Here is a 14,462-nt window from a genome sequence, read left to right as displayed (position 1 = left end):
GGTCACACGCTGGGATGTGTTAAACAGACTCATGTGATGCAATAATTGAAATAAACTACATAAAAATAGGTAAGTAGCAAGCACTGACATCTGTAAATGGTTGGTGAAATGATTTAAACCGGTCAGAGACAAGTTGTATTGTTCAAATATAATATTTTTTATTTTTAAGAACCAAGCTGTCACTCTACACTGTGAGGTTTGATAAAGGTTTTTCACACAGCCCAGAATTCTGAGCTTCACAGGTTAAATTGTCATGTGCGTTTTAATTTATGGGGTCCTTTGTGTATTTACACAGTGAAGCTTTGTAAAGTAAATGAAATCCTTGTCGTGTGTTTGTGGTAGTTAGCAAAGTTAGCTTGTTATACTGTGTCAGTTCTATCTAAGGAAAGTCTTCTTACTTTGTGGAGGGCCAAGAATTTGCATATCTCATTCCAAGCAAACACTACTGCAGGGAGCTCATAGAAAAGTTTTCTTGGATTTATAATTAAATATACTTGTCATTATTTCCCATTGTGTGCATGTTTCATTCTTAAGAATACTTACTAGTAACTAGTGTTTTAAGAGATGTAATTAAATTGCAAGATCTGTGATGTCTATACCACAAGTAATTTGGGTGAACTGACCCAGTAAGACTATTGTATAAATGAGGCCCCAGATGATTTGACTCCCCCTCTGACTGAAGGTGTCAGCTGCTGTAGTGTGTGGTTGAAATAAAAACATGAAAACTCCTGGCTGAGAGTAAGCTACACTAATCTATTAAGATTTAGTATAGCTTAGTAAGTTAGCGCCATGGCTATGGCCCTCAGCAGAGCAGACAGTGTTTTCTATGTGAGGTTGTAGAGCTGCTGGACTACCAATACAGGAATCTGTTTGTTACCCAAATCAAGCAAAGTCTGAGAACTAACCAGACCATGCAGCCGGAAATAACAGCATACTGTATGGCCAAAGAAATTAAACATCTACTTTAAGATACTGTGACTGTCTCTACGTCTCAGAATGGAATTTGTCGACAGAAATAAACAGGGACAAGTAAATAGGGCAAGTCTAAATGTGTACTGGAACTAAAGGGATTAAATGTACTGTACTATGTGGCTAATGGTCTACATATTTAGTGCACAACTAAATGTAGTGAGCATTAAATGTGGGCTGAACGACAACACTTCTGCTCTGCAATAAAAAGGGTAGTCTACTGTGTAAGTATGGGCTATTTCAACTAGAGTCAGGCTACCATATTTAGTAGCCATACCTCGTATTTGTCTGGTCGCGTCCAAGAAGCCTAGAGAGGACAAACACAGAGGAAGCAAAGACAAACAGCAACACAGTGGAGCAAAGTAAGCTTTTGTAAACGATCCAGACTGGAGAGCAGGAGTGCATACTGGATTCACCTGCAGGAGATGTGCAATGATTTCATGTTTGAAGGACCATACCGGTGATTTTAAATGTTTTAGCTTCTTGGCTACAAATTCGTACATTGCTGCCAATCATTTTCCAGGACATACCAGAGTGCATTTTTCTACCTTCCAGGTAGTTTTTGATTTACATCCATTTGCAATTTGCTAGGGAAATGCACTTGCAGTGACTTTGAAATTGGGCAGAGAGTTAGCTAATCCATCACAGTAGACTTTGAGTCTGGTTTGGTATTGTATTGCTTATGCTAAAGTAAATCTACCATGCAATAGTAATGTTACTTTGATCAAAACTAATGCAGACATAATGCTTACTGTGATAGATTACCCAACTCAGGTTTCAAGTGTGTGCAATGATTTTGATACCCTAGTAAAATAAATTGAAACCAATGCTTGCCTGAAAGGTAGGACAACACATTCTACACATCTACAACACTGCAACGTGCTTTGAAAAGTGAAGCAGCAACATACACATGATTTATAATCAAGGGATTAGAACATGTATAAACACTGGTAATGTTATTAAAAAACAAAAATGCTCACAAAATTGGTAAAAACATTGAATATTATAGGAATTTACATCAGATGATTTTTCTACCAAATTGTATTTATTACAATTGCCTTAAATTATACTACTAATTTCCAATATTCAAATCAGAACATAAGCAATATCAAAAGTTCAAGGTTCTGAAAAGGACTATTGTGATGAGGTCAGGATTTCTGGCTTGGCAGTTTAACTGCTTTCAGACAATATGCAGAAATGGTCAAAATGCCAAACTGGAGCGTATTTTCCTAAAGCAGCATGGGGGCTTCTCAGTCTGTTATTAATTAATGTACTGTAATAAGAGAGAATTTGGAGGCATACTAAGGAAAACAGGGCACTGGAACTAATTATGAGTGGGCCATTACCGGTATCTAGGGACTTTGTTTTTCTAATCAGCGGCTTTCTCATCATGGCATTCTATGTCTTGATTAACTCATTCATTTATGTACAGAACACTGCCGTGCACCGCTTATCTTCTGTTCATAACAAGGACATACAGATCATTCTAATCTTATGGTGTGAAAAAAGAGATATCAAGAGATACAATGATAAAATCCCCTATACTTTTTTCAAGTGAAATCACTGAAGTTCAAAAGAGGCAGTAGCAGCTGGCAAAATGGCTGTTCTGTCATTTCACATCATTATGAGTATGTCTATGCTGTTGTAGCCTGGCTGCTATGATGTAGAATTAGAACATGAATGGAGGACAGAGCATGGCAAACAGGAAACATTCCAATGATGAATGATGATCCAATGAAAATTTGTGACAGCAATTACCAAATGGTCAGCGGGACTTTCTGGTTACAGCAGCATTTAATCAAAATTGATCTGACAGTGATAGATAGGAAAGAGAGGGATGATGATAAGCAGTGAATGGAAGAAGATACTCTGTGACAACTGTGAGTGGCGGTGGGCAAGTATTGCCTTGCAGGTGGAAGATAAGATTCAGTACAGTAACTCGCAAAACACCCATGAATGCACTGTGCAGTGTGAACATTTTGGCGGTGATAAATGGCAAGAGTTAATAGGAAAAACCAGGGAAACCTTAGCTGAATCAACTTCTCGTCTGATAATCCTCCAGCACAAATGAGGAAAGAAGAGTCAAACATTCAGCTAGCATTGGATAGAAAAAAAACATCCTATTGATGATTTACTTATTTAATTGTAAGTTATACAATTGGAAAGTTTGTTCAAAGTTTGTGGCGTTAAAAGAAAAGCCATGAGGTCATTCAAATCAAAAGTGTATTTTTAATGTGAGTATGAATCTAGCATAGCAGAGATACCTTCAGCACACTACTGACTGACATACTACCGACATTCTATGTAATTCTGTGTTTGCCATGGAAATGCCATTATGTTTTCTTTTTCCTGGCATGAAATTGAGGAGGAGACATGCCACCAGCAGAAACACCTTTTGCATAAATTTCTACTTTTGGCACAACATCCAGATGCACAGCTCAGGTAAAAGTAATTCCTTCTCATGTAAGAAATCCCTGATTTCATCCATCCTTGCTCAAAGTGGTGTTGTGCAATTCCAGTTCCAATTTTTTTGTAACTCACATCATTTGACGAATTTCATAATGACTAATGTGATTTAGTGGCTTTTGCTGTTTTATATGCTTTTATATTTTATTAATACCTATGAATCATAGATCTTTTGCTGAGCTAAGTAGTTTCCATGGCCTGGTATTGTGTACAGTATATATGACACATTAAGATCTATAACTTCCTTGGGCAAAATGCCTGTGATGAAAGCTTGCTTGATGATCCCAATAAATAATTGTAAACTGAGGCCCGGTATATTTTTGGTGATTTTGGAATGTCACTTTACTAGTTGATGAATGACTTACAACCGCTGCTACTCTTCGCTTCCATAGAATTTGGTGTAAATCTGCGTAATTGGTTTCTGGCCACGAAACACAAGCAAATTTGCACTGTTCTTCCCATGAGGAATCTAAACGCAAAAGAGGCTAAACCTTTCAGAGGTTCTGGTTATAGCAGATGGTGGATTGAGTGAAAGCGAATTACTTAAATTAAAAAATATAGTTAATAAAATTTCACAGTGATATTTGATGATAAAAAATGCTCTACATAGCAGCTTTAAGACATAATTCATCACACAACTCTAGCTGAATATAGCTGGACAGAGCTGTGAAGTAAAGTAGGCCAGTATGGCCCAAATATTGTGTAACTGAGTCCTTTGGGATGTAACAGGACAGGTGTTTTCACTGCATTTACTGTGTCTCTCTGAGAATAGCACACCTATTGTTACATGCATATAATTTGTAACATTCACAAAACAATGATGTTTGATCATGTAGCAAGGGGTTCCCGCATACCACTTATTCATCAACAATTTCATTGTAAGAGAGAATCCTTGAGAACACACAAGAGAAAACATGCTTTTTCTTGTACTGCTGAATGCTAAAAGGTGATGACTTCTCATATAATGACCTAGTTTAATCAGAAATCTGTATATTGCATGTGACAGGGAGTTATTAAAAATAAAGCACAGACTGTAACATATTCAAGAATAGCCTGTGATAGTATTATTATCCAGCTTTTTTTTTTTTACCAAATCATATAATTTCTTTGTGGCCCCAAAGCAAATTTTCAAAGGCCCTGTACCAGTCCATTACCCAGGCGATAGGAACCTCTTCAAGGGAACTGTACTTCCATTATTAACATTAGTAATATGAAGGTGATTATCATTGTTGCAGTATCTAATGCAAGCTGAAGCACTACCCAACATAGGAGGTGTTCTTCCTGAATCCACAAACCTGCTAGAAGGAGAAAGGTAATTATCTTAATACTGTTTACTGCATCCACAGCAGAAAATTACCCCTCTGAAGTGACTAATCTGTCTACTGCTCACATGATGCATGTTGTCAGAATAGACCGCTAAGATGGATTTTTCAAAATTATACCATTTTAATGAGTTGATAAGAGTATAACAATAGACTTAGGATGAGAGTCTCCCTTCAGGCTGGCAACTGCCAACGCGTTGTGACCACTGTGATGCAGAAAATGCACAAGGATGGTATTCATAGCTCACACGTCTTAAGAAGCCTTTTACCATGTTCTATAGCAAAGCTTCAATTCAGTGTTATCTCCAGTACTCCTGAAGGACGTAAAAGAGAAAAATGAGGACATGCACCAAAGCATGACAAAGATAGATAAACCTTATGTGGCATTACGTGCAAAGATTTATTTTTCCTTATATCATGTTCATCATGACAAAAAGTGCCCACTCATTTCCAAAGTGGATAATCACAGCAGTTTGCCAAAGGAGCATAACTGAGATCTAAAACAATCAGATTTTAAGGTAGAGGGGGCTTCTGGATTTTAACACAGAAATAATTTTCAATCTAATTCTCCCTTAATTTTCTGTAAATTTCCAATGAGCACTTTTCATAGTAATTTTACAAAAATATTCCTTTTTAAATGCTAATAATTAATAGGGAGTGAAGTAGAGTGTTACATATACTCTTAACTTTGGGGAATATCATACCATGGCACTGCCTAGAAATTGGTTTTATGGCAATCTGCACACTATCCCCTCTAGCATTCATGATGGAAATGTACAAAATCATCAGTGCAATTCCAGCAGTATTGGAGAAGGCTGCCAAAAGTTAAGAGAGATGGCAAGATCCAAACTTCACTGTACAAAGAGCAAATTCGTGAGACAATACAGGATTCAATTCAAGTTTTGAGTGTATGATGCACACCAAGCAGTTTGAGCTGATAAGCCAACTGATTGGCTATTAATGGTTTAAGTTTTTTTCAAGACAATAAACTAAATTGCTGGCATTGTCCATCTTTGCAAGGAAGACAAAATCAGTACCTGCTCTCCTTCAGTGAATACCCTTTTTTCAAAACTCCAAGAGATGGTGGGTGTGGGATCGCCTGAGGCCTCACAGGTGAGGGTGACTTGCTCATCAAACTCTGAGGCAGTCTGGTTATTCAGGTAGGTAATCTTGGGTTGCACTAGAAACAAGACAAAAATGTGTAATTAAAAATGACTTCCTAAAAGCTGTTCCACTGATCAAGACACTGCAGAAATGTCCACGTAAGGGGTTTTGTAGTTGCAGCCTACTACTGGTATATGTTAGCAATGTTGTCCCTTGAAGTTGTTTCATCCTCCTTTTAAAATTATCTTCATTTAATGTTTTTAGTCACTTTGTTGTTTAGCTGCTAGATGTTCAGCTTACTTAAAAACAACAAGTGGGTTTATCAGAACTTTGTTGCTGGACAAAATGTTGCCTGCTGCAGTAAAAGAAATAACCTAAAAAACTCAGCAGCAGAGCTGCTGCAGAGTTGGCTGATAATTCAGTGTTAATTAAGTGTTTTTCCATCACCATAAGAAACATCTTTAACATTGCATTTGATCCATTGTTAAACAATATGTATTAGTGAAATTTAAATAGCTGTTGCATATTATTATATAGCATTATTGTAGTTAAGAATATAGACAGGCTTCATTAGCATTGTGGTTTCATACTCCATTGACCTATAATAGAGCTGCAAGCACAATGTTACATAAGGTTGTTGCACATTTTCTCATGAGGGGAAACTCTAGTGTGATATCTTTCAAAGTCTTAGGGGGTGACTTAATTAGTTTTCAATAGGACATGCTTCTCTTTAAACTGTATGCGTCACACTCTGTAACCCTGCACCCACCCACTGGACAAGATGTAGAGAAGTGTATAGCAAATGTCAATACATACAAATGGCCAGAGAGAGAAAAAGAGCCACAGTGTTCTTTATGCCATCGCAAGCGAATGGAGTTATTCTCTTACCAAACACGTTCAGGCTGACTTCCTCGGCTTTCTCTCCTGCCTTGTTCTTGGCAATGCAAGTGTAATCTCCTTCATCCACTTTCTTGACATCTTTTATTATCAATTCTGAACCATCCTCGTTCAGGCTGTACTTATCACCCGTTTCAAGGACGATGTTGTTACTGTAACAGAGGGAAAAAGAGGAAGAAGACATGGCAGGGTTCACATCACAAATGTTTGCTTACACTTCTTGAGGGGCCTACGAATATCTCTCACAGACAATGGTCTGTTTGGGGTTTTTATCTCAGAAATAGAACAGCGTGTATACAACAAAGGCTGGGAGACCAAAAAGCTGTCCTGTGATGTATGCCTCGCCAACATTTTCACAGCTTTTGTTTGCCTCAGCTCTCCTTTGGCCCTCACATCTGTGTTTTAAGAAGGTCATGCACCAATTTGTTGATGATGCATGTTTAAGGATTTGAGAAAAACATCTTTTGCTCCTGAGAAGTCTACGTCTTCACTAGAGGTTAGAATTATGTTTGTGAAGAATTAAGGATTTGTGTGCCTGGAGAAGCAGCGTTCTTGAAGTATTTTGAAGACAGACAGTGAATGACAAACAACAAATAGAGCTTTACCCCTCTATTTTTTACTGCCTCACCCATCAGTCCTCCTTGCAATCTCACTGTACAGTATGTCTCAACCTTCTTCTAGTCAGAAACTGCATCTGCCTTAATACCCACATCACATACCAGTTTTGCTGCATGGAAGACAGCTGTGGGCCACATTAGAGTGTTCAACAGTCTTATTCACTCACATCTCTGCAAAAAAGCCTTATTCAAAGATTCCTCTGCACAGCGGTGGTGCTGCTGTGTGACAGCCGTAAATGATGGACCATAAATATAAAAGTACATTGAGGAAACCGCTGTATGAAGAGAAATGACGGTTGGTTATTTGTACTTGTCAAAAGTGAGTGGTGATCAAGCATTATTCATTGTGAATTAAGTTACTTGACATTTACTATACCAGCTAATGGTAAATCCATTACTAGGTTTGTGTGTAAAGTCATTATTAATTTCCTAGAAAGAACTAGTTACTTTTAAGCTAGAAAGCTTATCGAGTCACATTACTATCACTAGTCAGAATCTTTCAAGCTTAATAATTTAACAGTTTTCAATCAAGACCTTTAGTGTTTAGGGCAAGTAGCTTGTGAAAATACTATCCTCCCCTGAAAAAAAATGCATCAATCATATGTTTGAATGCCTAAACTATGTTCCGTCTGTTGGGAACAAAAGTGGAAGCGGTGTGACATTGGTGAAGAGCCTCAAAACCTCAAACTGAGGTCAGCATGGGTGGATGGATCAGCACAGTGTGCGATTTTGACAATGGTGACTGGTAGTGACAAACCATGTCATCTTGTCGGTGCTATAACAGAAAACACTAGTATGGGTTCGTTTTTAAAGGCAATAAGATTTGAGTTTGGAGATGAGGTTGGAAAGATAAGGTGTGCAAAATAATGTATGCAATTTAAATAGCATGTGCAGAATGAAAACCTGCCTTACCAATACTCATAAAAGCCTTTTTTGACTTGTTACAGTCATGCAAATATAAAAAGATGTAAATTTCATAATTTCTCCCCAGTTATTTGTAGGAAGGCTATGCAAATTCATATGCATCCCCTACTATTTACAAACACCTTTCAACACGTACTCCCTGAAATGTACAGTATGTTGTGCATATACAATCCTTTCAAATAGAGCACTAACACTTTTTCAGCATCACTTGCAAGGAAGAGAATTTACTTTTTGTAAAACAGTGCATCTTTGCGCTTAGGTGTCTGGTCACTACATGCAGTGTGATATCCTTGGTGTGTTTGCACATTGTCATTGTGTCCAGCAGCTGGAGACAGAGGGCAGAGAAATCCTGACAACATCCCCAAAAAACTGTCCATCTGATTAATACATAGCACTCTCATCATGTTGTGATACGGGTTATAGAGCGCAGCCAGTTACTGAAGGGCACAGTGTCACCCTTAGAGAAGTGTCACTGATACAGCTACACCCGTCCTGCACAAATGATAAAACTGAACTCTTACTTGATTAGGAAGGTTTGTATCAACTGCAGCTTTTACAACATTTCCTTGAACTACTAAGGAAAGAACTTCAGGGTGACAATCCTTTATGAAAGGACACAGTACTATGCACCAATCCTTGCTCTGGCAATAGAAAAAACATAACATGCGCATTCTTGCCACAAGAATGAACTAAAACATTACTGCTGAATGATAAAAAAAATAAAATAAAAAAAATCAATAACTGCAGCCGTGTTGCTTGTTTAAAAAAAACATTTATAAATATTTTTATTTCTTACCCTTCTGAGACAAATTACTGACATGTTCTTAGAGTTCTAACAGTACAAGTCTAACCAGAATTGATATATAAGATGTTGAGCTAAAGTGTCTGTTTTTGTGCATTTATCATTTTGTCTTACATTGCTCTACTTCATCTTCATACAACTTTATCTGATCAAGCCATTTTTACCTGTTTGGCAGATTACCTCTGAGAAAATAAGTGTCTTGTTAAAATCTATTGTACTGCCTTGATGTATGCTTTCAGTATTTTTGGCTACCTTGTCTTTGAAGTTATTGGTGAGGTGACACAAGAAACTTCACTCAGCACTGTGTATGTCTCTTTCCAATTCATTCTTCACATCTTTGCTTTGAAAAAGAGGTTATAGGTAAATAAACAAAAGGTTTAATTTTTGTGATAGCTCAGATTTAACCCTGATGTTATGTTATGATCCTACTAATCAAAATAGGACAGTGACAGCAGTGTGTGACTTACTGCGCCCAGGTGACAGTGGGCTCAGGAAAGCCGTCTGCATCACAGGCCAATAAAGCAGAGCTACGGATGTCTGCTGTAGCGTTGACATCTGACTGCCTGGCACGGATGGTGGGCAGCACTGAAAAAGAGATGACAATATACAAGATAAATAATGGTATCTAGATACTCAGAATGATGAATAAATCCCTGTTTTGCTACTGTCTATCATTATTGATATACAGTATGACAGTAATGATGCTAGTTAATAAAAACGTGTGTACACCCAGTGTCTAATACTGGCGGTCTTTCTTGGAAAACACTACTATAATACTGGTTAGTTGACAAAGAACAAAGAAACTACAGACTTAAGTTTCAAATAAAACCAATTTCCTGCAGAAAGTGTGCAGATAAATTTGCAGGACAATCACAGAGCTATACAAAGCCTACCGTTTTCTGTAAAAATGGAAATAGTTCATTAGATTTTGATTTTTGGTATGCACATGCAGATATTTTGGATCATGTTGTTGCTAAAGGACAGGTCATGGGGTAAGAAACAACATCTTGGGATCATGAATACAATACGACAATCTGGTCAGTAGTAGTATTGGATATTTTGCTCTGAACCAAAGAGTCGAACAGGTGGACAGAGGAAAAAAGGGTATATAAACCACATTTAAGACTTTAAAATAACATTTCAATCATTACTGTACCCTACTATGTTGAGCTACAGGTCAGGCAGGGAGCAGAAGGTAAAAGAGATGCAGTGCTTACCATTAACAATAACCTTGATCATCCTGAAGTCAATTTCTCCCCTGGCCATGACACGAGCCTCACAGTTGTACATGCCCTCATCGGTCTTCTTCATACTGCGGATCTGCAGGTGGCCATTATCCATGATCTTGAATCGCACTTAAACATAAAAGGCAACATAGAACAGCAATTTATCAGATATTAGAATTATCTTGATGCAATAAAACAGTAAACTTTACTAAATTTAAAGCATTTTTGTCTGCTTTAGTATTGATTCGTAACATTTTGAAAGAATATGTTCAGTGCTTGACCTCAAGGCAAATGATGTATTTCCCTTCATTTCTTGTCATTGGAGGGCCATATTTACAATACTTTAATACTGTCTAAGAAATCCAAGATCTTAGAAAAAGCCAATAAGTGTGACATCAAGTATGATTATTTCCTTCAATCTTGACAATCTGATTGTACACATAAAATCAAGTAAAGGTTTAAAAGGAGCATTTAAAACCGGAAATACTCAGACAGGAAGTTGGAGCCAGATTAAAATGTCCCAATTATCCCCGGTAATCAAGCAATCAATCAAGTGATTGGAAGAACACAGAATGCCCTGCATGACAATTTGCCTACACCAGAATATTTCAGCAATGTTTTACAACCATCACAGAGCCTGACAAACTGTTGCGCCTGAAATTTAACCAGACATAACCTTAACCAGGTGTTGTTTCTCACACTTTTTTGGGGGAAAGCCATTAATAAAAATCCAGGGCTCTGACCACATCTGAAGTAGCAGAGTCATTTTAGCTGTTTGTTCTCAATACATCCACATTTGGAAAACTCACATACTTCTACAAATTTTGTAACTAGCCAGTGTGTCCTTTAAACCTCACTGGATTAAAAATTGGGGCTATTTAGGGTGTAACTATTAAGTGTGACTTTCACAGGACAATTGATTCCTCCTTTGGGGAACGAGAACTCCTCTGCAGGAGCCCAATGCCTCCAGTCCAATTTCCATGCTAATGAGCGGGTATGAGATTTTGATTTCTTCGCTTCTTTAATAGATGCCTACTGTGTAAACTAAAGAAAGCATGTTTGCTATAAAAACCTGATGCATATAATTATGTATTATGTAATTATGAGTGCTAGAAGGGATGTTGGTTTGGGATAAAGTGTAATTTTTCTTCCCATTCTTTTGAGATTTGTGCACATTTAACAATCCCTCCTCATCTATGATCACCATTAGCTCCCTGCCAGTCATGCAGGGTAACTAAGTACTTTTACTGTACCTAAATGCAATCATAAGGTTTACCCAAGTATTTCAATTGTATGGTAATTTTCCCTTCTACTCCAGTAAGGGAATAGGAAATACAGTACTTTTTACACAACTAGATATATTTGACAGTTATTAGTACATTTCAGATTCTATACTGGATGTGTGTGGCATGATGTCACCCACTCCCAGATCAATCTACTAAAATATTCTCCAATAACTTCTTCAAAATGTCTTTAATTCCAACAGTTTCTTAACAATCTACATAGAAAAAAGTGTCCTCTCTCTCTCCAAATGTTACTTTTTTGTAAACTGACTTAAGTTTTTTTAATAAATCACTTGAAAGGGACACCAAAATCTAATGTACTCTAATGTTATCTGAGCTCTGAAGCTCCTTGTCAAGTACAAAGATAATAGGAGTCTCAACAGCTCCTATCCTATCCTATCAGTGTCTTCGGTGAAGCTTCGTGGCCTTCAGGGCGAAAAAAGTTTCTGATGACTCATTGTTTTTGAGCTATAAGAATACTTTCAATAATACGTTTTTGCTTATAATCTGTTGTTACCTGTGGATACAAAGTGGTGCATGTTTATCTCACCTCACTGGCGGCCCCTGTCCCCAGGGGCCCCAATCACTGTAGCAACCATGACTCCGCAGCCGTTGGACAGATATGGACAAAGCTGTCTAATATCTATGATGGCTCCTCTCATGGGGCCATTTTAAATGTTTTAAATTATAATAATGCCTTGACACATGTTGTGATAATGACCAATGGACCTCTATGATACAGCTTGTTAATAATTGTACAGGTGATGTTGACACTTTACTACCTGAAGTAATAGTAGGACTAACACTGCCACAAATACTATCAACTATACTGCTTCGTGTATTCCTGGATGAAAGCTACTATTACATTCAGCGTCTGGCAACCACATAGTGCTCCCTCACATCAACTTGGCAAATACCCAAAATCAGAAAACAGGTTACTGGGATACGCACCAAGCAGCAGGCATGCTCAGAATTTCTCTGAAATGTTCTAGGTATTGGTTGATTTGCATTTTACATAAAACACCAATATTTGATCAGCTTATAAAATTTATTATATATGAAACTAATCAACATATACAGTATTTAAAAGCAGCTCCAACAGCTACAATATTTTAATGCTACATATTCAGTATGTTAAAGCATCAGTCACAAGGGCACATTCTGCATTATGAATACCTTCACTCCCATACTGATACCTTCTTTGGTTTAGTTGAATTTTGAATGATTTTTACTTGTAGTCTAGTATTTGAACACTATGGTGTTTAAACTTTAACTTATGTTAAAAAATGTAACACATCTTCCACTGATTTCCATAATATAGTTGACTGTTGTCTGCTTCCTGTCTGCATGTAAGTAAGTAAAATATCCTCCATGTACAGAATTGTGAACTGAAATATATAGCAAGTGTAAAGGTAATGTCAAGGGCTTAGTGTGTGATTTAAACTATTATGAACTATTTAACTACTATTAAATAAGCTTTATATTTTTTAACCAGCTCTATTCATGTTACATTGACCTACATATTACAATGACTGTTCTGGGGGTCGAGGTTTAACAATGCAACATGGTTAGGTCAACTGCTGCTCTGAGGAAAATTACATAAGCAGTTTTCAGTTTTCAGTGTCGGTTACAATTAGTGGTTTTTCCAGTGAAAAACACATTCCTTGACCAGACTCCAAGAATAAAGGCGGGCTTAGCACAACACTGTGGTGACTCCAGGTTCTCCAGCGGTCACCAAAAGAGGGGTTACTTTAAGGTTAAAATAGGCCCAATCCAAGCGTGAAACAAAACCCAGTCTCCTGCCTCATCTCCACCTCAGTCCTCACACAGCAGGTTTTAGTGGAACGCTGTAAAGTAGAGCTGCTCTGGGCTGTTGTTGTCAGTGCTACCTGTTGCCTGAAGTTGCCAAACAAAAATTGAAGATGAATACATCTGCAACACCATTTAGGCCCTCCTCATTTTATTGACAGAAGGGGCTGAAGGCTAAAAGCTCCTTTACAGAGGAGCTGTAGTCAGTTTGGATTCACAGCAGTCACAATGGTTTTCAATGTTGACCTAGAGCCAAAACCAAAACATTTTAAAATGTCCATAGAAACTTTTTAATACACTTCTGCAGCACCAATCATTTCTACCGGGTTTATTTGTATGTTAAGTAGTTTTAAAAAAACCCTGTAGTTTCTCCACAACAGAGATATGTATCTTAGTTCTGCTAGTTACTTGTTGTCTTAGTTTCCATGGACCTTTTGATGTTATTCTTTTGTTCTGTTTTGTTTTTGTTTTTTTCCACTATGACTGTGACTCACCATTGGAATCCATGGTAACAACTGCAAATTGAAGCTGATAACTTCTGTCCTCTGTTGTCATGGAGCAAGCTACAAACTTTCCAAAACCTCCTTTCAAGCATAAAGACAGTGAGTATTTCATATACACAAAAGACAGATTTTCACTATAGTGTACCTATAAATATATATAGTACAGTTAAACAATGAGCAAACTATGATGAGGACAGGACTACACACAACTGTGAACTGTCAAAATGACTCCTAAAACCCTAATTTCTATTTCTACATGTGTTCATGACACATGACATCAAAGGAAATCTGGTACAAATATATACTAAGAAAATATAAAATGACAAAATGATTGTTGTTCATCATTGTTAGCTCTTCTCTTACCCTTCCACTTATCTCTTTTTTTCCCTTCAGTTTTTCAGATTATTTCAGCTTCCAGAATAGTTCTCCCTCTATTTGGGGAACTTAAAGTCCAATCTGCCCTCAGACATCTTTTCTAGTGAGAATGACCACTTCTTGCTGGGCCAAAAAATACAATTTCCATGTTCATGCATCATCTAT

The 14,462-nt window shown here is 37.4% G+C and overlaps 1 protein-coding gene across 13 annotated transcripts in view; it reads right to left on the bottom strand.

Moving 5' to 3' along the window:
* The window catches only part of ncam1a (neural cell adhesion molecule 1a), a 266,470-nt gene that overhangs the window by 67,056 nt on the left and 184,952 nt on the right, over positions 1 to 14,462 (bottom strand). For all 13 annotated transcript variants that reach the window (XM_038707776.1, XM_038707777.1, XM_038707778.1 and 10 more), the window contains exons 5-8: positions 10,319 to 10,456; positions 9,569 to 9,686; positions 6,750 to 6,910; positions 5,795 to 5,937 (exon numbers count right to left, since the gene is read on the bottom strand). In XM_038707776.1, the coding sequence (XP_038563704.1) occupies positions 5,795 to 5,937; positions 6,750 to 6,910; positions 9,569 to 9,686; positions 10,319 to 10,456 (560 nt within the window). The remainder of the gene's footprint in view (positions 1 to 5,794; positions 5,938 to 6,749; positions 6,911 to 9,568; positions 9,687 to 10,318; positions 10,457 to 14,462) is intronic.

Source organism: Micropterus salmoides, unplaced genomic scaffold, assembly GCF_014851395.1.
Source record: "Micropterus salmoides isolate LMB-PRFRI ecotype aquatic unplaced genomic scaffold, ASM1485139v1 Ms_hic_scaffold_9, whole genome shotgun sequence".
In the NCBI taxonomy this organism is placed as follows: Eukaryota; Metazoa; Chordata; class Actinopteri; order Centrarchiformes; family Centrarchidae; genus Micropterus; species Micropterus salmoides.
Note: the sequence above shows the minus strand (reverse complement) of the source record. Positions and strands in the feature narration are given on the sequence as shown.